At 46.9% G+C, this 25674-nt stretch overlaps 2 protein-coding genes across 2 annotated transcripts; both read left to right on the forward strand.

The window, feature by feature from the left end:
* Positions 1–400: 400 nt before the first annotated feature.
* LOC136517243 (uncharacterized) lies at positions 401–2179 on the forward strand. Its single transcript, XM_066510778.1, has one exon. It carries the CDS (start codon positions 613–615, stop codon positions 1915–1917), a length of 1305 nt encoding a protein of 434 aa, XP_066366875.1. The 5' UTR covers positions 401–612; the 3' UTR covers positions 1918–2179.
* Positions 2180–10959: 8780 nt separating this feature from the next.
* Positions 10960–12179, forward strand: LOC136536105 (uncharacterized). The gene is made up of 2 exons (XM_066528507.1): positions 10960–11001; positions 11135–12179. The coding sequence occupies exons 1-2, from the start codon at positions 10960–10962 to the stop codon at positions 11852–11854; spliced, it is 762 nt and encodes a 253-aa protein (XP_066384604.1). The 3' UTR covers positions 11855–12179.
* Positions 12180–25674: the final 13495 nt, after the last annotated feature.

Consider the following 25674-nt stretch of genomic DNA (forward strand, 5'->3'; position numbering starts at 1 on the left):
ACAGGCCGGGCCGCCGGTTCCGGAGCGAGCCGGGCCGTGCCGACCCACGTGCCTGGGGTAAGGCCCAGGCACAGCCTGCTCCTTTGGGCTGTGCCAGCCCCAGGCCCGCTAGACGTCGGGTCGGGCCGGGCTTGGACCGGGCGAAAAAACGGGCCTCGGGCCGGGCCGACGGGCTCGGGCTGCATGGGCATATATAGCCACAGCGCAGCGCGCCCGCGCCGCTGCCCGTTCGGATCCGTCTCGGCTCCAGCTCGCCTCCCCACGGCGCCTACTACGCCTAACTAGAAACCCACGCGCGGTCACTGACACCGGGGGCCTCGGCGGCCGGGCCTGCGCGGGATCCCGAGCTGAGGCGGCGTGTGCGGGCTGGTGTCTCACAGCCACGGCACACCAGGATCCAGCCTGGCTCCTCCCACTCCACGGCTCCGCCGTTCCTCACCCGATTCTTATACCAACTCGTCCCCTCCCTTATCTCCCTCACCAGGCCTCGCCCTCGCCCTTGCCTTCGCTCTCGCTCCGCATTACCCCCATCGCCGCCAAATCTCAGCGGAATTTCGCGCGGATTTTAGGTGTGGGAGGGAGTGGAGGTGTGACAGGAGCAGCAAGCCCGCCATGGACCCGTGCCCGTTCGTGCGGGTGCTGGTCGGCAACCTCGCGCTCAGAATGCCGGTGGCGCCGCCGGCCGCCGGCGCCGGCGCGGGCGTCCACCCGTCCACGTCGCCGTGCTACTGCAAGATCCGGGTCGGGAAGATGCCGGTCCAGACCGTTCCGGCGCCGCTCGTGGTCTCCAACGGCGGCGAGCAGACGCCGGCGTCCGGGGCCCTCGCCGCCGCGTTCCACCTGTCCAAGGCTGACCTGGCGTGGTTCAACGGGAAGCCGTCGCTCTTCTCGTCGCGCGGGGAGGCCAGCCTGAAGGTGTCGGTCTACGCCGGCCGGAAGGGGAGTACCTGCGGCGTCAGCTCCGGGCGGCTGCTTGGGAAGGCTACGATCCCGCTCGACCTCAAGGGCGCCGAGGCCAAGCCCGCCGTGCTGCACAGCGGCTGGATCTCCATCGGGAAGCGAGCCGGGAAGGGCGGCCTCGCGGCGGCGACGGAGCTCAGCCTCACCGTCCGCGCGGAGCCGGACCCGCGATTTGTCTTCGAGTTCGACGGCGAGCCGGAGTGCAGCCCGCAGGTGCTGCAGGTGGGCAGCACCATGAAGCAGCCCATGTTCACCTGCAAGTTCGGATGCCGCAGCAACAGCGACCTGCGCAGGCCGGGGATGCAGCCGGAGCGCGACGCCGGCGCGTCGACCAAGGAGCGCAAGGGGTGGTCGGTGACGGTGCACGACCTGAAGGGCTCCCCCGTGGCGATGGCGTCCATGATCACGCCTTTCGTGCCGTCGCCGGGCACGGACCGCGTGAGCCGCTCCAACCCGGGCGCGTGGCTCATCCTTCGCTCCGCGGGCGACGGCGCCTGGGAGCCATGGGCGCGCCTCGAGTGCTGGCGCGAGCGCGGCGCGTCCGACAGCCTGGGCTACCACTTCGACCTCCTCGTCCCCGGCGCGGACCACGCCGTCGCACTCGCCGACTCCTCCATTCCCTCATCCAAGGGCGGCAAGTTCGCCATCGACCTGACCGCCGCGCAGCCGCTCAGCCGGGGCGGCACGCCCGGGTGCAGCCCGAGAGGCAGCGGCGACCTAAGCAACTGGCCCCTGGGCAACTACCGCGGCTTCGTCATGTCCGCCGCGGTGCAGGGCGAGGGCCGGTGCAGCAAGCCGACGGTCGAGGTCGGGGTGGCGCACATCGGGTGCGCCGAGGACGCGGCGGCGTTCGTGGCCCTCGCGGCGGCCGTGGACCTGAGCATGGACGCGTGCAGGCTCTTCTCCCACCGGCTGAGGAAAGAGCTCTCGCACCTGCGGGCCGACCTACTCCGGTGACCCACTGGTGACCGGACCGCCGGCAACCACGAATCACGAGCAAATTGTACAGAAAGTAGTTGAGGCAGATTTGTGCTTTAGCGTGCGCTAGTTTGTTGGAGTAGTTCGATTCCGGTGATCGACTAGTTGATCGTGGTCACCTATCTTTTTTCGTGAGCGCTGAGTGTGGTGTGGTGTGATTTTTTGGTTGGTTGCTTCGCTTTAGCTATGTAGGGTGTCCTCTTTTTTGGATCGCTCCATAATTTTGAGCAATTTGTGATCATGAACTCTCTGCTTCCAGTTCTTTGAATCCAAATTGAATGAGCAACGATTACAATGGCAGAAAGGCTGGTGCTCGCGGTGATCCGCATCACTGCTTCAATACTATAGGACGTTTATACCCCATGGCAAAGCATGGATGAAACCAACAAGCTCATGTTTTGTTTTGCCCGGGAAATTGGGGTGCACATTCGATTCGACCGACAGTGCCTTTGCAAACAGGTTAGTAGTCGCAAATGCTCGAGCTGTGGATCGACTCAAAAATTTTCAATCAAAAGGAGAAAAAAAAGGAGCGTGAAAGGCAGGGCAAAGGACAGTAGGAGCTGTGCGGAGGCATAGGCGCAGGCATGCGGGCAGAGAGGGGAAGGTGAGCACGGCGGGCCGGCTTGCCCCTCCGGCGCGGGCTGGGCAGCGGCCAGCGGGAAGGGGCAGGCGCCAGTAGCGATGGCTATTGGCTAGTCCAGAGACTCCTAGTGCTGGGACCTGGGAGTTTGTTTGGATTGGCGCCCAGCTATGCATGCCCGCTTCGCTCCTTTCCGTTCCGTTTGGCTGCCTGCCCGCCCGCTTGCAGTTGCAGCTGCGGTGGAGCTGGGTCCGCCCGCTCCGGGCAAACCCAAAAGGAATCCAACGCAGAGTACTACTCCTACAGTGGAACGAAGAGGGAAATGACTGCGTTGAGATTCGTTTCATGCTCGTTTCTGGTTCTCGGCCAATTCTCCGTCAATTGCAGAAGTGCTTCTTCTATTGCGGGTACAAAAAGGATCCTGAGCTTTGAAACATCCCTGCCACCAATATGAAGAGAGTGTTCATGTCTTTTCGAACCTGTAAATCAAAAACCTGAAGCAGTTCCATCCTTGACATGCTGTATTTAGTCAGGTTTCTGAATGTACTCTGTACAATTTTGTTTACTCTGCCCATCTTAACTCTTGCGGAGGGATAAAATAGATTCAAAACGAGTCCTAAGAGGTTGGGTAAAAAGCGGTAGCAATATATTGTGTCTTGTTACATTAGCATAACTTCTTCATTGCATACTTAACTGACTTCCTTGCTTGTACAATCTGAAGAGGATTTTATGACTATGGCCCCGTTCGCTTCGCTGAAAAAACAAACTGAAACACTATTTTAGCTGATTTTGTTGTGAGAGAAAAACACCGTTCCGACTGAAAACAAGCTAAAAAATGGATTATAAGAGAAGCGAACATGGTAATATATGATAACTATTTTATTAACATCTAGGCCTTGTTTAGTTGGCGTTTTTTTGACGAAATGGTATTGTAGCACTTTCGTTGTTATTTGGCAATTAGTGTCCAATCATAGTTTAATTAGGCTTAAAAGATCCGTCTCGTGAATTTCGTCTAAACTGTGTAATTAGTTTTATTTTTTATTTATATTTAATGCTTCATGCATGCGTCCAAAGATTCGATGTGACGGAGAATCTTGAAAATTTTTGCAAAATTTTGGGAACTAAACGGTACCCTAGTTCTTTGTGTGCTCTTAGTCTATCCTGACGTGTCTTCTCTTCTCCTTCCTATTTGTTATTAAACACACATACTTACTATATCCTACATGGTTCGACACCATCTCCCTCTCGAATGGCGGCTCAGGCGTCAAGGGGTAGTGGTGGCAGCCTGGCAGGGGGACAAAATTCAATGGAGACTATTCTCATGCACTGATATGGGCACCTATTACGAATTTAGAGATTTTGGTTCCCCGGTCATAATCTATCACAACTAACCTTACGTAAGTGCGGCAAACCATAAAAAAAGTGTGGCTAGAAAATTGGAAGTCATACTTTGTCATGCCTAAGGGAATCTTGCCATACTCTATGACATGTGGAACTCAAAAGAAACTTATCTAAGGTTTGTCAAACAAACATTTTTTCTCGAACGACACCAACCAATCATTTGCTAATTTAGTCAAACTTGCCTACGATAAAGTGTGACAAACTATGGTTAGTAACCAAAGAACCTGTTTTAAGCATCTAATATTTAAGACTGTTGGTGTGTTGGAAAAAAGCCATTGCTGCTGCACCTATAGTTGTTTTTCCTCTCCCAAATCCCTGCAGTGGCTGTAGCAGCAGCAGACTGCAGCAGCATCTTTTCATGCAGCCGAACAAGCTGTATATTCTTTCCCATTGTTTTTTTTTTCTAAATCTTTGCAGCATGCATAAACATAAAGTCGCGGAGGTGCCATCACCCCAAAACATTTTTTTTTCATGGGTGATAAATGTGGCCGAATTCTAGTATAACCGTGCGTAGGTTACCCATAGCACACGTCTAACTAAAACCCCGTACATTTCCATCTGGAGAGTTGAATGCACAGCTCAAACGCCGGCGTATGATAATTTTTTTTTTGCCGCGAACGGTGGAGTAGATTCCGGGTGCCATCGAGTGTATATACAAGGGTTTAAGTCTAATTTGTGGTCGTCCCGCCAGTAATCACGCATGCGGACCCTTATTCACGGAGAAAACGATGCGTGCGCGCGATCGAGCTGGAGGCGGGCGGCAGCGGTCGAGATGACAGTTCAAACTTCAAATTGAACCGCAGACCCAGCTGACAACTGCCAATTATCGCTTGTACCAGCCAGGAACACATTGCACATCCAAATCACGACAGCTCACGCCGCTCTGGATCATGACGAGAAGAAACCGACGATGACCACAACCGGACGGCTAGGGGCTAGTTTGGTTGCCGAAATTTTTGGCAAAACGATACTGTAGTGTTTTCGTTGTTATTTGACAATTAGTGTTCAATCATAGTTTAATTAGATTTAAAAGATTCGTCTCCTGGATTTCGTCTAAACTATGTAATTAGTTTTATTTTTTATTTATATTTAATGCTTCATACATGTGTCCAAAGATTCGATGTGACGAAGAATCTTGAAAAATTTGGTATTTTTGGAGGGGACTAAACAGGGCCTAGCTGGTCCGGTCGTATCGTAATCGCCAATCGGGCACGGGCTTGGACGGACGTGCCGCGGAAGCCGCACGCCACACCCAAGCTCAAGCTGGCTGCTGCTCGTTACGTACGGCCGAACCGCCGCAGCGGTCCCTGCCTTACGTTGCGTTGCTATGGCCCACGGGCACGGACGACGTTGGCCCGGTTCGTTTGAGCTATTTTTCAGTTATAAAATAGTATTTTTTTATAATATTATAGCATAAACATTGGTATAAACTAAATTTTAGACCATTGCACGCGCAGCCGGCAGATCCCGATCCCTGTGGCTGTCGTAGCATTCATTCCCCGCATCCCACTCGAACACGGCCGGGTGCGCGTCGGCGTGGCGCAGGTAAACGATTTTTTTTTCCCGTTCTTCTTCTGTTTTTCTTATGTATCTGTCGTTCACAGTCGGCCATGGACGGAACGAACGATGGATAGGCACCGCGATATGGGCTACCGCACGTACCGCTAGACATTTGCAGGGGACTGTAATGCTTTCAAGAGCGTGCGCTGCATGGGCCATGGACGCGCGCGTACAGATTCATTTCGTGCAGGACGTACGGTGCGGCGTGAGAACCGTCATGTCCCGTCCCGGCCGAGCTTGTGAGAAGCGGATGGTGCTCGTGCGGTCGTGCCGATGCCGACTGCGTTGTGTCTTCTTGCGTCGGCGAGCGGAAGGCCGGAAGCGCACTGGCGTCGCGCTTTGGATGGGGCGGTTTCGACAACTGCATTTTTTACTCCCCTTGCTGGGCCCATCTTAGGAGCATTTCGCCAACCCGCATATTCTGCCATGGAATGGGCCGTGGCTAAGTTTAAGCCACTTTAACAAGAGGGCCAAGCCCAACAAGTGTCATCGAGGCTCATGAGTTCTCAGGTTTTAGGATGGGAAGTTGGGAACTCTAAGACCTCGTTTGGCAAGTGATGAGCAAGGGCATGGGAATTGGAGGTGGGAGTTTGAGGAGAGAATTAGCGTGTGAGTTTGATTTTTAGTCGTAATCCTTTGTTTGGTAAGTGTTGGAAATTGATAGAGGGAGTTAAAAATAGAATTGTAGTCCACCATTTGGTAAGTGAGCTTGGGCATGGGAATTGACAACCCTTACCCTGTTTATGCGTCTTTTAGACAAAATAATAAAAGAATGTTTGTACATCTGCTGTGCAGCTTTTGGTCTCCAATTGCTCATCACGACTGAAAAGCAACAATTTGCAAACACGATCGCCCTTAGCTGCCGCAACCTAAATCAAATAAGCTGAAATAAGCGGTGTTTTTTTTGTGTAGCGCAAGTTGACAGAGGCTTCTTATATTGAAATTGCCTGCTGGAATTCCTTATGTATAACTCTGTCTTTTTGGTCGTGCCCAAGAATGTTCAAAAAAATAGCCACCAAATTCCCGCACTAGAGAACGCAGTACTCTAAAGCAGCCCCTATCCATTCGTAGTTGGTCAATGCATTCTCTATCGCTCGTAAAAATGTTACTCAAATTTTGGGACCGTAGAACTGGGTCATACCAAGAAGGTTGCCTAACTTGTACCATCCTATATCGACGCCTCCTAATTAACAGTATCCATATTTGCAGGAGCACATATAACATTATCAATATCTTCATTCTACGTTGTCTCATTGTCTCCCACAGGATAATGATATGATGGTTGTTTGGTCAGCGTGCCAAAGCTGTGAACAAAATTAGAGTGCAATTTGATTTCGATTAGTGTTTTATACAGAAAAATTTGAGTACATCTACCCATGCGCATATATGTACAAACAATGGGACACAAAGCAAGCAATCAGATCACAACAACAGGGATCACACATCTGCACCCAGGAAATAAAAATGCATACCAAGAAGGCTAGTGTTATACCTCCTGTTCAGGTTTACGTCGGCTAGCTGGACCGATACTTGGATTTGCAGGATCATCCTTCGCACTATGAGGTTTCATGTAGAGCTCAATGGAGCCACTTCTCTTTGCGTAACTCAGCATTGTTGCAACAGATTGGTCATCATGAATATAATCAAGACCATTTTCAAGGTCAAAGCCATCTCCATTCTGAAACCCTACTTCTTTGCCCATATCTACTATGTCAAAAAATGATGTTCTCTTAGTCATTTTTTTCTAAAAATGCTCACCTGGCCACCATCATAAGAAAGTGGGCCTTCTTCTGAAAATGAACCCCCATCATGAATTTTAACCATGATGAAATCACCGTCCATTCTCTGTGTATCAGCTATTAAAATTAAATAAACCCAATACTTATTGAATAACACATGTGTAAATGATAAATTAAAAGATATAATAAATGAAAGGAATCATGTAATACTAAAATAAATTTTATACTGATATGAAGATGACTTTGTACAAGAACTGAGAAAACAAATTTTAACCGTGTGCATCATAGCAGATAAAAGCATTGGCCAATATCACAGATGGAAGCAGACCAATACAAATAAACAATTCGTTCTTAAGGAGATCAGTCTAGAAAGGTGTAAATTAAATAAAATAATCCATTTAGATAAAAGAAACGAAAAGAACACGAGCAGATCTGCACCTGTAGCTTTTGCTCTGGATTTCTTCAAGACGTGTGCAGCGATGATCTGCTAACAAAAAGACAAATGGTCAAGTTCCAATCTGAGGAAATAAGCAGATAACGGAGAGGAGATAAGCTGCAGCATAAGAAAGAACCAGACGGGGGCCGTTCGGCTTGCAAACTGCTGAAATTGGTTCGAAACACTGTTCTGAATGTTGCCGGAGAAAAATACGGTTCCAAGCCGAACCCTGCAACCCGCGAGACCCTGTTCCCCCACAATCATCATCTCGTCTGCTCCGCTCCCCGCGAAACGGAGACGCCCTTCCGACTGTATGCCCGCGCGCACGATCAGAGGACGGAGTCGCTGGGCAAGACACACCCGCCGCCCCTGCTGCGCCGCCTGGATTTTGGTGCCTTGCCGCAACTTGGAGCCTCCGCCGAGGAGCACACAACTGCACGAGGGAGAAATTACTGCTTTTGCGGAGCTTTATGAGGAGTTGTTGCTGGAGTGGGAGGGATTTTTGGCGCGAGCTGCTAATCTTTTGGCGCGCTGTCGTTCCTCTTCGCGCGCACTCGCAGCAGACGTGAGGAATCGCAGAGTATTTTTGTCTTTATGCGTCGAACTCCCTTCCACACAGATAAAATACCAGGGTCTCCTGTGGGAAGAGATCGATGGGAGTTCTACATCTCAACTCTCTTTCCTCCTCGCACTGCAACTTCCTATCCCACGAAACAAACAAGAGATTTTAAGTCTCCTCTCTAACTCCCATTCCCTCCCACCAATTTCCTCCAACCAAACGAGCCCTAAAGAAAAAGGTTTTAAGATGTGAAAAAAATCCTTTTTTATCACGTGGACTATCTCATAGTCCAAACTTTCTCTTTGAACTATAAAACCCTGTAAACGACATCCTCCAACTCTCAAAACCATCTAACCTACCTTCCTGCCCCGGTTAGAAGTAGGTTTCAAGGTGGATCTATTATTTTTAAAACTAAAAACATTTCATAAATATCTGATAAGTTTTCTAAATCACAAAAAATATTTGTAAGCATATAAAAGTTTTGAGTATAATTCTAGAGATAGATTTCGACATGATCAAATCAAATCAAATATTTAGAGCTCGCGAACATATATCTAGAAGCTTCAAGAAATTAGTTTTGGTTCTAGGGAAATGGGAAACATCCAAGAAATCTAAAAAATTCTCAAAAAATGTAATCAATTTCGAAACGTGTTTTAAAATTTTCCCATAACAAAAACATGAGTTGCAACTAGCGTGAATGAATGAATTCAGCATTAATGGCCATGTTCGCTTCTCTTATAATCCATACTTTTCAGCTTGTTTTTTCAGCTGGAACAGTGTTTTTCTCTCACAGCAAATCAGCCGGAACAGTGTTAGGAGCGAACGGGGCCATTATGTTGCATTCATGCTAGTCACATCTTATATTTGTGTTAACAAAAGTTTCTAAGGATAGATATTGATTGAATGTTTTGGGAATTTTCCATTTCGTGTGGATAACTTTTCCATTTTGTTAGAATAAAATTTATTTTTTGGAAGCTTATGTATATATTTTTGTGTTTCTAAATGTTTTGTTTGGCCTTCTCATGTCCCAATCTATCTCGAGGATTTTTCTCAAAAAAAATTATAAACGTAGCGATATTTTTGTGTGTGTTTTGATTACTTATTAAGTGTTTATAGAATCCATTTAATTAAAAAATGACAAGGCTGAAAACCACTTTAAACAGGATGAGGGAGGTAACATATGCAGTTTGGAGAGTCGAGGGAGACATTTTGCCCGGTTTTGAAATTCAAGGAGGAAACCTGGACTACGACGATGAACGCATCTAGGCCCTAATATGGTGATTATGTGGTTTTGGTGATTCATGAGCATAAGGACATGTTTGGCAGGGCTCATCTCCGGCTCCGGCTCCTCCAGAGGAGCCCTGCCAAACGTTTTCTTGGAGGAGCCGTTTTTCAGTAAAAAACAGAGGAGCCGGAGCCGTTTTGGAGGAGCCACAATTTATGGCTCCTCCAAAACGGCTCCGGCTCCTCCGGAGAAGCCCCTCGGGAGGAGCCGTGCCAAACAAGCCCTAAGTATTGTGATTAGCGTATATTTTTATGAGGCTAACACAATTAACTTAGTAACAATGAGAATGACCAGAAGTGTCCTGGCGTATTGATGATTGATCGAAGCACAAAGGATATTTGTGAAGACTAAGGACTTTGTAGAGTGAATGTAAGCTGCATGGGGACATTGGGTAGTAGTGTGTATTAGGGTTGGGGGAGGGGGTTGTCTCGGATTATGCCAAGCTAACCACAGGCAGTTTTACTTGCACTGCACAAGGGCAAAGCTGTGTAATTCCGCTGCACAGATACCAGTTTTCACTCACGCAGCTGAAAGTGGTGGCACCTCGGCACCTAACACGCAAATGCCATGCGCATCGGACGCGCAAAACAAATGGCCCCTCTCTCGTTCTCTCCTCCTCGGCCGGCGTCATGGCGAGCACATGATGCCGGCACCGAGCCACCACACCACCGACCCCGCTGTCACGTAAACCAACCCTTCTCCTTTCGAGCTCTGGGCCTCCAAGATCTGGTGACTTGCTCGATCCGATTCGCTGCGCTCATGGTCATCCACACGCCGTTGGGGCACCATCGGTTCAGACCTCGGTCCCTCTCTCTCTCCCTATCTCATGTGTTTACTCTGACTGTCCGGGCTTCATCGCAATAGTAGTAGTAGTAGTAGTATATGCTAGCTCCGTACTTGCTTCTCGGTCGGCATGCATTCATGGTGTCTTGCTGGTCTTCGTCCTCTCCCAAACCGACAGGGCACACAGAGCCAGTAAAGGCCTGGAGCATCAACTCGTGAAGGCGGTTGGTTTCACTTCAGTTCCTCTCAGTCGCAGTGTCCTTGCGAGGAACGCGGGAAGGGTCTTTGCTATGGACCGCAATAACAATTCCACACCCCACATTTCTCCCACTGCGCTTCTGCGGTGAATGTGATCCAGGGAAGCAGCAAAGCTTTTCAGCAGTCCTTCCTTCCTTCCTTCCTCTCCGGTAACCTACTCGTTCCGTCGGTTAACTTGCATCTTCTCTTACAACTACTAGCTGTTCTCTACCTCATGTTGTTTAGTTTCTTCTTCAAGAGCATAGCCATAAACACTGTGTCCTAATTTGTTACTCTTACTCCTGATTCCTGAATTACTCTTCAGCAGCATTGAACGTGTAATTGTTCCTTTGGAGTGCATATAGTTCAACTTTCACCGTCACACTGTGAAGTTCACAGGTTACTATTACTTGCTGCTCTTAAAACTTTTTCTTCCTTTGCATGGTGCTTCAAGCTAGGAGTGCTGCAGAGACAACACTTCCAGTACGAAGTAGTGGTCTGTGTACAAGTCTACCACACACTGTGAGACTGTGACACTGATCTCTCTGATCCTGACCCCCCGGACGAAAGAAAACCAGCCCACCATGCTGAGGCAATCGTCAGGCAGGAGCCATAGAAGCAAGAAGCTCCGGGTAGCCACAGTTTCCAGGCATTCCTGCCCGTCGCCGTCGCCGTCGCCGTCTGGATCGTGTACCAGCTCACGCATTCGTTCGGCGAGCGACGGCCAGTGGCTGCGGAGACCGGCGGCAGCAACGACGCCGGGTCGGCCCGGCGCCGGCTGGGCAGGAAGGGCTTCGTCCACTTCGCAGGGCGCGCGTCCGTCGATGGCATTGCTGGGGTCAGGACGACCTGGAGCGACGGCTCGTCAGATGATCCTTCGAGCACCAAGGCTGGCGACGAAGAGGACCGGGTGGGTGATGAAGATGATGATGCCGCCGATGGTGACGTTGACGACGCGGACGACGGCCTTGCCGTTGCCGCTGATGAAGAGGACGATGGCATAGATTTCCAGTCACAAGACGGCAGCCGTGAGGACGATCCCAACGACGTGCATGGAGGAAGGCAGAATGGACTGAACATAAGCGTCGTTGCTACAGTGAACAGCACCGGCACTGTGCAAGATGGTGCTGCCGTTCTAGTGCGCAATGCGACCGGCGGTGAAGCAGATGGCAATGGCACTGTTCCTACCCTGAGTGGCTCTGGTTCTGCCCTGAACAACGTTTCATCTGTTGATCTGGAGTCGTTGCGTGACAGAGGAACAGCTGGTGATGTTGCGAGCAAGTTGCTTGCCAACCAGAACGGGACGGATAACTCTGGACGTGGCATCTCGAGTTGAGGATGCACGATGCACCCGGGACGGGGAGAAAATCTTCTTCATTCAGATTGTACAGCGTGCTCAGACAGAAGCGCGCATAACTGAACAAAAAAACTGAATTAGTTTATCTCTACGTTGTAGACGGCATTTTGAACTCGCGGTTAATTTTATTTTATTTTCTCAGATGTCCTATCACCAGAATCCGCTCTAAGCATTGACGAGTTAGGTTGAGAACGGATGGAAAAAATTCCGTTCAGAACCGTTCCGTTTGTTACGAAACGGTGCCCGTCTACCAATAGACACCTATTCTACAGATGATCTCATACGTTCAAACAAGCAGTTAGGATTAGAGATTAGATTAGCAGTTAACTTTTCTGAACAGTCACGTCCGTACGACGTCCGTACAGCGTAATCCTTCACTTGTATATATATATCTAAGAGATCAATGAAAGTGATTGGTTGTTCCAGAAATCTTGTTCATTTTCATTCACTACTAACACGTTATCAGCACTGCTCTACTGGACAAGAGAAAGAGAACGACGACGACAGAGGCACATGCCTCTGAACCCCCATCGGTAAGCATGGCAAGGATTGACTTACCGTCGCATGTTGTTCGTCAACTGTTCTTCGCCCTTCGCCGCGTCGGTGGAGTTCGTCGTGGCCTGATCCGCCACCACGGCCACCATGGACAACGCCGCAGCGTCTTCGAGCGCCTTGGGCCTCGTGTTCGCCGCGACAGTGCCCATGGTCATGGCCATGGTCCTTTCGGCCGCCTCTTCGACTCCGCTGTTCGTGGCTTCCGTTCCAATACGGTTCCTCGCCGCCGATGGATTCCTGTTCGTGGCCACCATGCTTCTCCTCCGCGCGATCTTCGTCTGCAGAGCCAGCCACCATCTCCTCGCCTTGGCTTGGACGGTGCCGGCCCCAGCAACGCTGCGCCACCAGTCCAGGAAGCCCTGGCGCCACCAGTCTAGGATCCCTCGGCGCCACCCGTCGTGGAAGCCCCGGCGCCGCTTGTTGATGAAGTGGTTGCCGAGCCCGTCGCCGCGTATGTCCCCATGGAGCCGATGTCGCTGGCACCGTCACCGCCTCGCTTCTGGTGCGACTTCTGCAAGGAGTTCACTTCAATCCCGCACACGCTCGAGTACTCATACTCACTGCCGACGCCCACACCAGCCTCTCCGACTCCAGTGGCGAAAGGCAACTGCGTCCCCCGCTCGATCCATGGTTTCTGAACACGCGGGCTGCTCCCGTGCTTGACGCCGCAAAGATTGAGGAAGAGGACGAGGACATGGTGGCTGCCCTCGGCGTCGGCAACCTCTTCAACCCCGGCGGCTCGCACGCAGCCAGGACCGGCGTCCCGATGTATGGCTTCTTCGACGCGGCCGGACTCTCTGCTACTCCTCCATCAGCGGCGCTGCCCCTTCCCCAGAACATCTTCCACCGCCCTCGACCCGCGCGGACGCTGCGGCCCGCATGAAGGAGCAGGCTCTCCCGGTGGCTCCTCCATCTTCTGTTGAGGGCAGCGCCACACACGATTTGCCGCCTCCTCGGCCATAGGGTGGCCACCGTGGACAGACGCCCGGGGATCCGCCGGGGCACTTGGAACCTGGCCGCGCTCGGCCTCCCGTCGGCGGAGGTGCTCGGCAGCGGCTTCTACTCCCCCGACGAGGGGGAGTCCTCCTCGATCTGAAGATGGCGAGCATGGGAGGTGAAGTGGACCAGAGCGGCGAGGTGGTTTGCGACAGCGGTGGTGGCCTCCAAAATCGGCAGCGGCGGCGTGCGGTTAGGGTTTCAACCCTAACTGCCGACCGCCCCCCCCCCTTTTATGGGGCTGCTGCACGCGCTGGATGGGCCGGCCCAAGGCCGATGCCCTAGCCTCCCTCCACTCCCTGCGCCTGCCCGAATGGGCCAAGCTGGTCCGAAAAGAAAAAATGGGTTAAATCCCATTTTAATGCCCTGACTGGCTCCTTTTCTTCTTTTTATTTATTTTCAGCATTAATTCGTCAAAAACTATGTTTGTCTCTTATAATTATGTAATGTAAAATTAAGTACTCTTGTGTTTAGTCACTGACTTTAACTATAGTTGTACTTGTGATATTTTATCATTGTAAAATATCCATTTATGATATTATTCAAAGTATTTGTCCATGTATGTATGGCAAATCCAATAAATAATATCCTTGTTATTACGACCATGATCTTGCAAATTATTTACTCATTCATCAATTTTGCAATCGATCATTTTTATTTAAGCCCCTATTTATGTGTTTTGACTTTAAAGCACTACGCGCTTAAATAATGGATGCGACATTTTATGTATATTTTCTCATCAATTGTATAACGCGCATGTTTCCTATTTGTTTGTTGGCCATACACAAGGTAGCACCACTATTGCTACTGCGGGATCTACACTAAGTAAACACTTAGTGACTATCCTCAACGTGCGTACCCAACATCATAAATGAGAACATTTAGTCTACATCTTTTCACAAAGATGACTACCATTAATTCACATTCCTATTGGCCATACACAAGGTAGCATCACTGTTGCTACTGTGGGATCTATACTAAGTCCATAACTTAGTGACTATCCCCAACGTGCGTACCCAATTCGTTTGTGAATTGACTAAGGTCTACATCATTCTTGATGACTACCTTAAGACGGGTTTATATAACTTCCATAATTACTTGGCATCTACTGTTAATATAGACTATGCCTAATTTGAGGCCTACACTTTTATGGTGACTACCTCCATTATTTTATTATGCACATGAGATATTTACACCATTAATAATACAAGATTTATCTTGTCTCTATCTTGCATCCCATAATTACAACACACCACAACATTTTAATAACTTAAAATGTTTTGATGGTTTGCCTCGTGTAGGATTAATGACCGTCAAAGAGTTTGATTTGCTTGCTCTAGACGGCTACAATTATCCCACATGGGTTATGGACGTAAAGGTTAGTCTTGCGTCCCGTAGACTTTATCGAGCTGTGTTACCACCCGAAGATGGTGTTGCACCTCTTGATGATCAACATGTATACACGGCCCTATATCTCATTAGGAGCCATATTCATCCGTCCAAGCAAGCAGTTAAGATTATAGATTAGATTACCAGTTAACTTTCCTGAACAGTCACGTCCTTACGACGTCCGTACAGCGCGACCCTTCACTTGTATATATATCTAAGAGATCAATGAAAGTGGTTGGTTGTTCCAGAAATCTTGTTCATTTTCATTCACTACTAACACGTTATCGGCACGATCCTTGCTTCCTCGTATGTTGTTGCTGTTTGGTTCCATTGGAACTTGTTGCAAACAACCAGCCTCATTCCTGGTGGTGTCAGGTCGAATGTTGAAGTGGGCTTCATACTTCTGTCCTGGTGCAGCACGTTCGCGACCCACTGAAAGGACCTAGGATGCCGCCTAGAGGGGGGGTGAATAGGCGTTTCTGATAATTAACACCTTTAAATGCGGAAACGATTAGTAAAGGGAGTTTTCAAAATGGAAACTCCAAATAACGATTAGTACCACCCCTCACAAGTTAGCCACAGAGTATATAAAAGATACTAAATGAATCTAGGAGCCAAACGCCTGCAACCAAAGAGTTAGAACACAATACAATTCAGTTTGGCGCAGGGGCTAATACCAGACGTGTCCGGTATGTATACCGGACGTGTCCGGTATTCACGACTTCAGTGGAACAACCCCGAATTTGCTCCTTTTGATTTCTATCTTCAATCCAAACTGCAGGAAACTATTAGAGATAGTAATATACACAGAGTACCTACAGAATAGCTAAAGCAACACAAATATCAAATGAAATGCGAATTGAGACACGATATTTGTTTTACCGAAGTTCGGACTCGTTTGAGTCCTACTCTCCGTTGAGGGGGCTGCGGGCGACCCAGCGAAGGTCAGCCCTAGAGGATACCACGAAGGCCACTCTAGCCGAAGTCTTTTCCAACTCCTTTTCCTCCTTCCACTAAATGATTCTGAGCCGGCAGAATCGACCGTTACAAACTTTCCGAAGCAACCATAATCTCTCGATTGCTCTCCGGCGACGCCTAGCCGTCTAGGACCGAAGAGTCTAAGAGTAACAAATGCAAATCACAAGATTGACAATATGCACAAGTGCTCAAGTAGTGGCTTGCTCTCTTTTTCAAATTCTCTCTTAACCCACAAATGGATTTTTGCAATTTGTATCACACACTCACTAAGAGAGGGTTTAGGAGAGTTGGCAAGGCTAAAAAAACGTGTATCTATCTCATCAGAATCAGCAGCATCTAAAGGTGGAGGCTTGGGGGTATTTATAGCCCCCTTGAAAAACTAGTTGTTTTATAGCCGTTGCAATACCGGACATGTCCGGTATGCATACCGGACACGTCCGGTATGACTCACACTGCGCCAACGGTAACTAAGTTACAGTGAAGTTGTGAGGCATCGGAACTCCCAATGAATGCCGAGACTCTCGACCGTCAGAACTCCCGACTCACGTTGGAACTCCCGACCCTCAGCATATTTGAAAAACATGTAACTGAGTTAAAGTTAGTGAGGTGTTGGAACTCCCGATGCATGTCGGAACTCCCGATCGTTGGAACTCCCGACTTACATCGGTACTCCCGACCCTCACGGCTTTTGAAAACTAGCCGTTGGCTTCTGGTCATCCATACCGGACACGTCTGGTATGACCAGGACAGTGAAACCTCTAAGTCAGTTGAAGTGCGAGACGTCAGAACTCCCGACCCATGCCGGGACTCCCGACCGTCGGAACTCCCAACCTACGTCGGAACTCCCGACAAACCAACCCGAGAACAACAATTTTACAGCTGCTGGACAAATACCGGACACGTCCGATATGAATACCGGACACGTCCGGTATTGCCAGACCAGCAAGAAATCAGTTAGCACTTTTGTCGCTCAAATACTCAAAACTCACATGGGTTGGCTTGAGCACTTATAAAATATTATCTATCAACATGATGCATCCCTCTTAGTAGTACGGCATACCTATTAAACTCAAGATCAAAACAAAAATGAATTTATACCACTTGAGTTGATTTCTTTTGAATTGATGCCGTCCCTTCCAATCTTCATCAAGTAAGGGTGCTAACATGTTGATATTGATCTTTTCACTTGAGCATAACCATCTTGAGCATGTGACTTAATTCCATTCATCAAATTTGAATAATCCCAAATGTATCAAGTCACTTCCATCAAATACTTCATTATAGATTTGATCCTTCACATCAATATGACCATCTTAGCTTGATTAGTACCTCAACTAAATGCAAGTACTTTCTTCTTCACCCTAGCTAGGTTCTTCAGCCGCCAAGCCGTCGCTTGCCCTTCACCCTTGCTTAGTACCTCTAAGCCTTTCCTTGCTATCTTCACCATCTCAAGCCATCAAGTCACATCTTGTGTTGAATGATCCATTCATATGTATTATTATCTTTTTTATTTTAATTTAGCAAGCTTCAAATATGAGACCATTCCATATGCAATCCCTCATGTCTTATTAACTAATAATCACGAGCTTGCTTTCACATAGTACATGGAAATCCCATAATGAATAAGCCTTCATATGAATTCTATTTGCATTGTTGTCTTGTGCTTGAACTAGATTGTTTATACAACAACACATCATTTTGGCTTTCATTAAGTACCTGTGAGATAACCTATTACCTGTCCACACTTAGCAAATGGGTTAGTCCTTTAATCACGTTGTCATTCAATCATCCAAAACCCACTAAAGGGCTAGATGCACTTTCAATCTCCCCCTTTTTGGTGATTGATGACAACTTGATTAAAGCTTATAAAATGATATAAACATTTAAAGTTTTGGGTTCAATGATTTATGAGAGGCTCCCCCTTAATATGTGCTTATGATTAGAATTCACAAAATGACCTCAATTGTCAATTGCACATACTAAAACATATAGGAGACTCCCCCTAAATCATTGCATTCGTGGGGTGCATGTGTGTGTGACAAAGAGAAACCGTGATGCATATGTCAAGATATATCACATAAGAATAAATATAAAGGCATCACATCAAATATTTTCATTCTAGCATGCATAGTCCTTATGAAAATAAATATGACACAAGTAATTCACACATAGCACTCATTACAAATTCAAGTCTAGAAACCACTGAGATATAGATAAAGATCATGTCTTAAGAGATACATAGATAAAGCATAAGTCTCATCTCTCATAAGATATAATCTATCTCATATCTAAGATACATCAATGAAGCTCAAAAACAAACTACAGCCTGCAGTACATATCTTCAGGTACAAAGATAAGCAAATGAAACTATCCTGAAGCTTTAATCAGTCTCTCTCCCCCTTTGTCATCTATCACCACAAAGGTCCAACAAAGGGGCTACAAGCTGTCACTGATCACTCATCATCGTCATCACCAGCATCCTCATCATCTGAGCGTGCAACACCGGCTGGACGAGAACCACCCGCACCAGACAGGTCATAGGCACTAGACCCGTAGAAGCTGCCACAACCTGTCAGGTCACTCCACCAATCTATGGCATAGTTGTCTGCAGAGCTGGGATGTGGCTGAGAGTGAGTAGGCACATGAGCCTAAAGTGGTAGAGTGTCAGGGTGCTTAGGTGCCTGCTGCTGCTGTCTCTGAAGGAACTTAGCATACTCTCTGTCATATCTGGCCTACTGCTGCTCCTCAGTCTCCTGCTCACTAGCTACCTCATCTGATAGTGGAGACCTAGGAGGATCAAGCTCAAGCCTAGAAGCAATTTGCTTCAAGGTTCGAGTGTCCTTCCTCCTAGCCTCCCTCTCCTTCTGGTGCCTGGTCTGGATGTCACGGCACATCCCAAATATGGAGCTGAAAAGCCTGTGGATAGGCGAAGGAGGACTGCCACGGCGTGAAGTAGAACGTGAAGGAGCATGTGGTGAAGGTGAAGCTCCTACTGGTGCACCACTCCCAGGTGCATCTGCCTCTAGTGCTGCTGCTGCTCCTCCTGGTCTTGCTGGAGGTAACCCGGTCTCAGGCAGATCTGCAACAATCTTTAGGGCCCTGTGAATCTTGTCATACTCGAACGTGTGCCCTGTCACCTGCTCAATCATATGCATGATATAAGGAGCAAAACCACAGCCCTTGAGGGGCCTCTCTCCAACACTCCTGATCTCGGACCAAATGAAGTCAAATACGCTGAAAGGCCGAGCATCAGGTGCCATCCTATGGAGTAGGTTCCTAGAGTAATCTACAATGTTGCCCTTATCTCCACCCTTGTAGTCAATAGTCTTCCTGAACATCCTGTCCAGGTATCTGTAAGTGGGGTAAAGACCTAGAACCTTCCCCACAGCTCATCTCTCACCACCTGGAGGATACATGTAGGCAAGCTGCTCAAGAGGTAACACCTGCTTGGTGTGGATCCTGTCCCTCTAGAGATCATCCTCAGAGAAGCCAAGCTGGGTGGCAAATACATCATAGTCAATACTGTACCACTGACCCTCAAGCATCCAGTGCATCTGCCTCTCATCCTCCTCAACAAACAGAGTAGCATAGAACTGAGCTACTACCTCTGTGCTCCAGTCATGCTGGAACTCCATGATCTCATAAACTCCTATGCTCTGGTAGATGGCAATAGCATGATCAACTAAGGCCTTCTGCAACTCTCTAATATATTACCAGTTAATCCATTGAGACCTGGCAATCACTGGGTTCCTAGTGAGAATCACACTGGAGTAGAAGTCTAGCTAAAAAGCTGTCTGGAAGTGGTGATCGTACTGAACCTTAGGTAAGTCTCTCGGATCAACCCTTCGCTCATCTCTAGCTCTCCTAGTCATACCCTTTCCCCTGTAGTCAACCCTGGGAACATAGGAGGGCACATTGGGCAGACGTGTCTCTAGAAGACCATAATGCATCCCCTGACCAGGCTGGTGCTGAGCTGGAGGAACTAACTCCTCCTCAATCTCCTGCTCCTCATCTGAGCTGTCACAATCTGATCCTCTCTCAGTGCTCTTCCTCTTTCTTTCTTCTTTAGACTCCACTCTGAACTCATCAGTGTCTGTGTCAGAAGAAGAGCTTCCGGACCCCTCTACATACTGAGCAGCTGCACTAGAGGTAGCCCTGGTAGACCTCCTGCTGGTTGGCTTGAATCTAGGATGCATATCCCGTCTCGCCTTCTTGTACTTCTCAAGTGCTAGATCATGCCTGTGCTTAGACCTCGGCTCCTGTCGTCCACTCATGGCTGTTGTCCTGTATCCAAAGATTTTTATAGAATTTTACATACATGCCCATAGCTTATTCTCAAATTGTAATTAGACATAGATTCTTTTATCCAAGGTTTTACAATCACCTCGACACACCATTGTCACATGGTTTGCAAAACATAGATACAGAAAAAACTATGCCTAATATACAATTGTAGGATAGGATTGAATCAAAGGAAGCAGAGAGCCTACTCTGCTGGGCCATACCGAACACGTCCGGTATGGGCCACCAGCAACCCTAACTAGGGTTCCTTGATTCAAACCAACACGGATTAATCCCAAACTTTGGGCATTGCTTCTTCATCACCAATGCAGCATAATCACCGAAGGAATTTTAAAATCATGCATTGACCATGTAGATCGGACAAGGTCCGTGATTAGGGTACCTTGAGAGGAGAGAAGAGAGAGCGATGTGAAATCCAAATCCACGGGCCTTTAATCCTTGATCCAAGCCTTCTCTAATGCAATCTCCCTCTCTCTCTTTTCCTTGGTGAAATCCTTGGTCGCCCTAGGTGGGAAGAAGGGCGTCTGCTGGTTGGTTTGGAGGAGGCAAGTGAGTTTGGGCCGAAGGGGTACGCTCTGTTTTTATAGTCCCGCTCATACCGGACACGTCCGGTATACACGGCCTGGCCCAATTTATTCCAAAATGTGTTTTCTCTCTTCCAATTCCCTTTTCTGTTAGTTCTTAGTCCAAAAGGTATATAATCTTGATCCAAACTGAGTATCATCACTTTCCTTATCCAATGCCGTAAAATGATTTTCTCTTTTCCAAATATTTGGCATATACAAGATTTCGCTTACTTGAGAGAGATAGAGTGAGACATAGTAGATTGTGGACTTAAGAAAGCCATGTCATGTGTGATTAGTCAATCAAACAATCAAGGAGAGCTATAATCATCACATGACAAGGCTAGGTCACAAAGACCAAGATTCAAATTATTTTTCAAATTCACACTTCCTACTCATGCTAGTTAGAGGTTTTGAAAGACATCTCTCCTATGTCACACAAATACACATTCTAACATACAAAGGGCCTTAGATGCACTTACAATGTATGTATATAAACACATACCTTTGCCTTGAGCCCACAAGAATACCACTAAGAGGATAAATATCATGATGATCTTTATGTTGACCTCAATTGCCAAATAATCATGCTAGATACATTTTCATCCAAAGAACTATAGAGAATGCTAGATAAATTTGTTAGTCCTCAATGGTGCAAAATAGAAATTTAGCTCCCCCTAAATAAGTGCTTCAAGTAATTTGAATGACTTTCTACAAGCACTTTTATTCTTTTAAGAAATTTGGAGCCAATTTTCCATTTTGACCATAATCAAATAATTTGCCATATTTAGATTTCGATGAGACATACTCACAAACCACTTAGGAATTGATGAATCACAAGCTTCTGAGTAAGTTAAGGATATATGAAAATATACGGATCAAAGACTCAGTTGTAATTCAAATTGTGTTCTGGTTGCTACAATACCGGACACGTCCGGTAGGTATACCGGACACGTCCGGTAGGTGCAAGACAGACATAATTAATTCGCTGCTTGTGATTCTTCGTTTAGCTCTATTATTTATTGTATACTAGCATCTCAACAAATAAATTACTCTACTAGATAGCGATCAAAAGCGTCATACAGCAAAGTAGAATTCTTTTTAATTGACACTAATTAGCCACTTTTATTATTTCACAAATATACTTATTTGTGAACTATAGAACATGAAATGAACAAGGTGGCTATCCTAAAGGGTTTAGGTACTTGTTACCAATGGTGAGGATGAAATATATGATATGTTCATTCAATTATCTTCGGGTCAACCATATAAGGGATTAAGATAAGAATTGGTTGATAGATTGAGTGAATGTTTGTCAAATTGCTTGCTTAACCACCCTGAAGGCTTCATCTCATCGCCAAGTACCTACATCATTAACCTAAGCACACTTTGGTACCCAACTCTTGTTGGGTCCTTTTGAGTTAGTCAACAAGTGCTTAGGTACCCAAATGGCTTTAGCACTAGTTTGTGGTGAACACATCACCTTACTAATGCTAACTCCATTTGTGGTCTTCCTAAGCATATCATGATAAACAAATGTGTTTGGCTTAGGTGAGTTACCATTTGGGCATTCATAACTTAGATGCCCTTTTCTTTTACAAGCATAGCATATGCGGCCTTTGTTTGCTCTATGCTTGTTTTACTTGTATGGACATCTTTCAACCTTGTGGCCCATCTCATTGCATCCATAGCATCTTCTTGTTGCAACTTGGGCTTCCTTTCTTGCCTTTTTGTACATTGGGCATTTCTTGGTAGAAGCCTTTTGATTTGCAGCTTCAACCTTGTCGGTCCAACTCTTGTGTGGACACATAGCCCACTCATGTCCATACAATCCACAACCATAGCACATCCTTTTTCCATGTTTCTTGCTCTTGGTTGTGTTGGCCTTGCTTGAGATGTGATTCTTTTGTTGGGCTTTGGAGGAAGCAAGGTTTGAGCCCTTCTCAAGTTTCTTCACCATGTTATCACGGTCATCTTGAGAAGGTTGTGCTTTCTCCTTACCCTTCAACTGAATCACATCTTTCTTTAACCTTTTCACTTCTTCTTTGAGCTCTATGTTTTCTATAAGATTTAGCTCAATCGAAGATTGGCTTGCTTGAGGAGCACATTCATTAGTACAAGAAATATTTAATTGAGATGGTGTACTAGTGAGCGGATATGTGAGAGGTTGAGAAAATTTTACCGATGTAATCACAACCTCATGAGCCACCTCAAGCATGATGCTTGATTCTACTACTTCCTCATGAGAGCACTTTAGATGAACATAATTTGCTTGTAGCATATCATACTTGCTTGATAGTTCATCTAGCCTTGCCTTGAGCTCGAAGTTTTCCTTCTCTAGTTGTGAAACACTAGAAGAGGAGTTAGTAACTAAAGCATGCTCAATTGACAATTTTTCATACCTCTCATTTATTGCCTTTAGCTCTTGCAATTTGGAGATGAGAAACTTTTCTTGATTTTGAAGCGATTGCTCTTGCTTTTCTATCTCTTCTTCAAGCTCATCATTCTTTTCAACTATCTTCATGATGATGAACTTGTCTTTATGGTTGAGATGATCAAGGTTGTAGTTGTCTTCAACTTCAACATCACTCTCTTCTTGATCATCCACTTGAGCCTTCTCCTTTTCTTGATCTTTCTTGTTACTCTTCTTCTTGCTTTTCTTGGCCATGAGATATAAGTGATGAGTATCATGAGATACTGAGATTGACTCATCACTTGGTCGCCACCGAGCTTGAGCATCGCTGCAAACAACTAATTGCTACTCTTCTACCTTGGGCATACCGACCAGACACGTCCGGTATGTGTAGGTAGACAGCAGGTCATGCGCTGCTTGCACTTCTTGCTCCGGCTCGGCGCTCTTGAGGTCTTGTGAGGCTTCTTCACTGTATGATGATAAAATGGACATACTTTCCATTGACTTGATCTCAAGTGCATCATCATATTTGGATTTTCCATATAAATCAAAAAGTCTAGTCCAAATGAGATGAGCACTCTTCGGAGGTGGTTGTCCATTGAAGATTGCCTCATCTTGAACCTCTACACTCAATGTACTCAAAATAATATTAATAGCTTGAGCATTAAGTTGCATGCATATCTCTTCCTCTTTTGATAAATTTTTGTAGTTGCTCCAATCAACTATAGAAAGAGGTACGCTTGCATCCACAATATACTCAACAAGAGGACTAATATCTCTAAAAGCATTGAGTACATGTATTGACCAAGTTAGAAAGTTTGAACCATCATTTTGGAGAAGCACCGGCTCCAACTTGATAGGCGTCGACATCCTTTTCTCATGGCGATAAAGCTTTAGGTGAGAACCTTGCTCTGATACCAATTGAAAGGACCTAGGATGTCGCCTAGAGGGGGGGTGAATAGGCATTTCTGATAATTAACACCTTTAAATGCGGAAACAATTAGTAAAGGGAGTTTCCAAAATAGAAACTCTAAATAACGATTAGTACCACCCCTCACAAGTTAGCCACAGAGTATATAAAAGATACTAAATGAATCTAGGAGCCAAATGCCTACAACCAAAGAGTTAGAACACAATACAATTCAGTTTGGTGCAGGGGCTAATACCGGACGTGTCCGATATGTATACCGGACGTGTCCGGTATTCACGACTTCAGTGGAACAGCCCCGAATTTACTCCTTTTGATTTTTATCTTCAATCCAAACTGCAAAAAACTATTAGAGATAGTAATATACACAAAGTAGCTGCAGAATAGCTAAAGCAACATAAATATCAAATGAAATGTGAATTGAGACACGATATTTGTTTTATCAAAGTTTGGACTCGTTTGAGTTGAAAGCTCTAGTTTGGTTTTGGTGAATTGATGAAACCCTTAGTGCTAACCTAGTTCATCAAGTGATCATGAGATAGGTAGCACACTTCAAGTAGAGAAGCAAATGAAGATCATAACATGACAATGGTGATAGCATGGAGATGATCAAGGGCTTAAACTTGAAAAGAAGAAAGAGAAAAACAAAAAGCTCAAGGCAAAGGTATAACTTGTAGGAGCTATTTTGTTTTGGTGATCAAGACACTTAGAGAGTGTGATCACATTTAGATTTGATAGCCGTACTATTAAGAGGGGTGAAACTCGTATCGGAATGCGGTTATCAAAGTGCCACTAGATGCTCTAACTCATTGTATATGCATTTAGGATCTAGTGGAGTGCTAACACCCTTGAAAATATTTGTGAAAATATGCTAACACATGTGCACAAGGTGTTTGCAGGGTTGAGATGGGTTTGTGAAAATATGCTAACACATTCGGCGCTTTTGGAAAAATGAAATGTCTATTTTCTATTGCGTCGGATGCAAAATTCTTGGTGATTGGCACATTTGAGCAAGGGTGAAGAAGTTAGAGTTGAAATGGAGTTGATCGAAATGATGCTGGCGTCGGTCTACTGACCGGACGCTGGGTCACTCAGCGACCGAACGCTGAAGGGCTGCGTCCGGTCGAGCTGTCAGACGGCACAGTGGGTAGGGTTGAGCACCGGACGCTGGTCTACGTCCGGTCAAGGTGGATCGGACGCATCTGGTCGAAAAAACATGCCTCGGGGAGCTTACTGGAAACGATCGGGCGCTGGGGCTTCAGCGTCCGGTCAGTTTTGACCAGAGCGTCCGGTCAGCTTCGTAGCCATTGGAATCTGACGAACAGCATTTGAAGCTGGTGACGCATGGCGTCCATCGGGCGACCGAATGCTGAGGGGTCCGGTCAGAGCGCGTTTTGCCCAGTGAAGGGGTATAACGGTTCTATTTGATTGGGGCTCTATTTATAGCCCCATGGCCGGCTCAAGGGAGTACCCTTGCACATTTTCATTGACATAGCAACCTTGTGAGCCTAGCCAAAGGACTCTCACTCATCTACATCATTGATTCATCATCATAGTGAGATTGGGAGTGATCCAAGTGCATTGCTTGAGTGATTACATCTAGAGGCACTTAGTGATCGTGGTTCGCTGTGGATTTCGCTTGTTACTCTTGGTGGTTGCCGCCACCTAGATGGCT

This window comes from Miscanthus floridulus, chromosome 2 (assembly GCF_019320115.1).
Source record: "Miscanthus floridulus cultivar M001 chromosome 2, ASM1932011v1, whole genome shotgun sequence".
In the NCBI taxonomy this organism is placed as follows: domain Eukaryota; kingdom Viridiplantae; phylum Streptophyta; class Magnoliopsida; order Poales; family Poaceae; genus Miscanthus; species Miscanthus floridulus.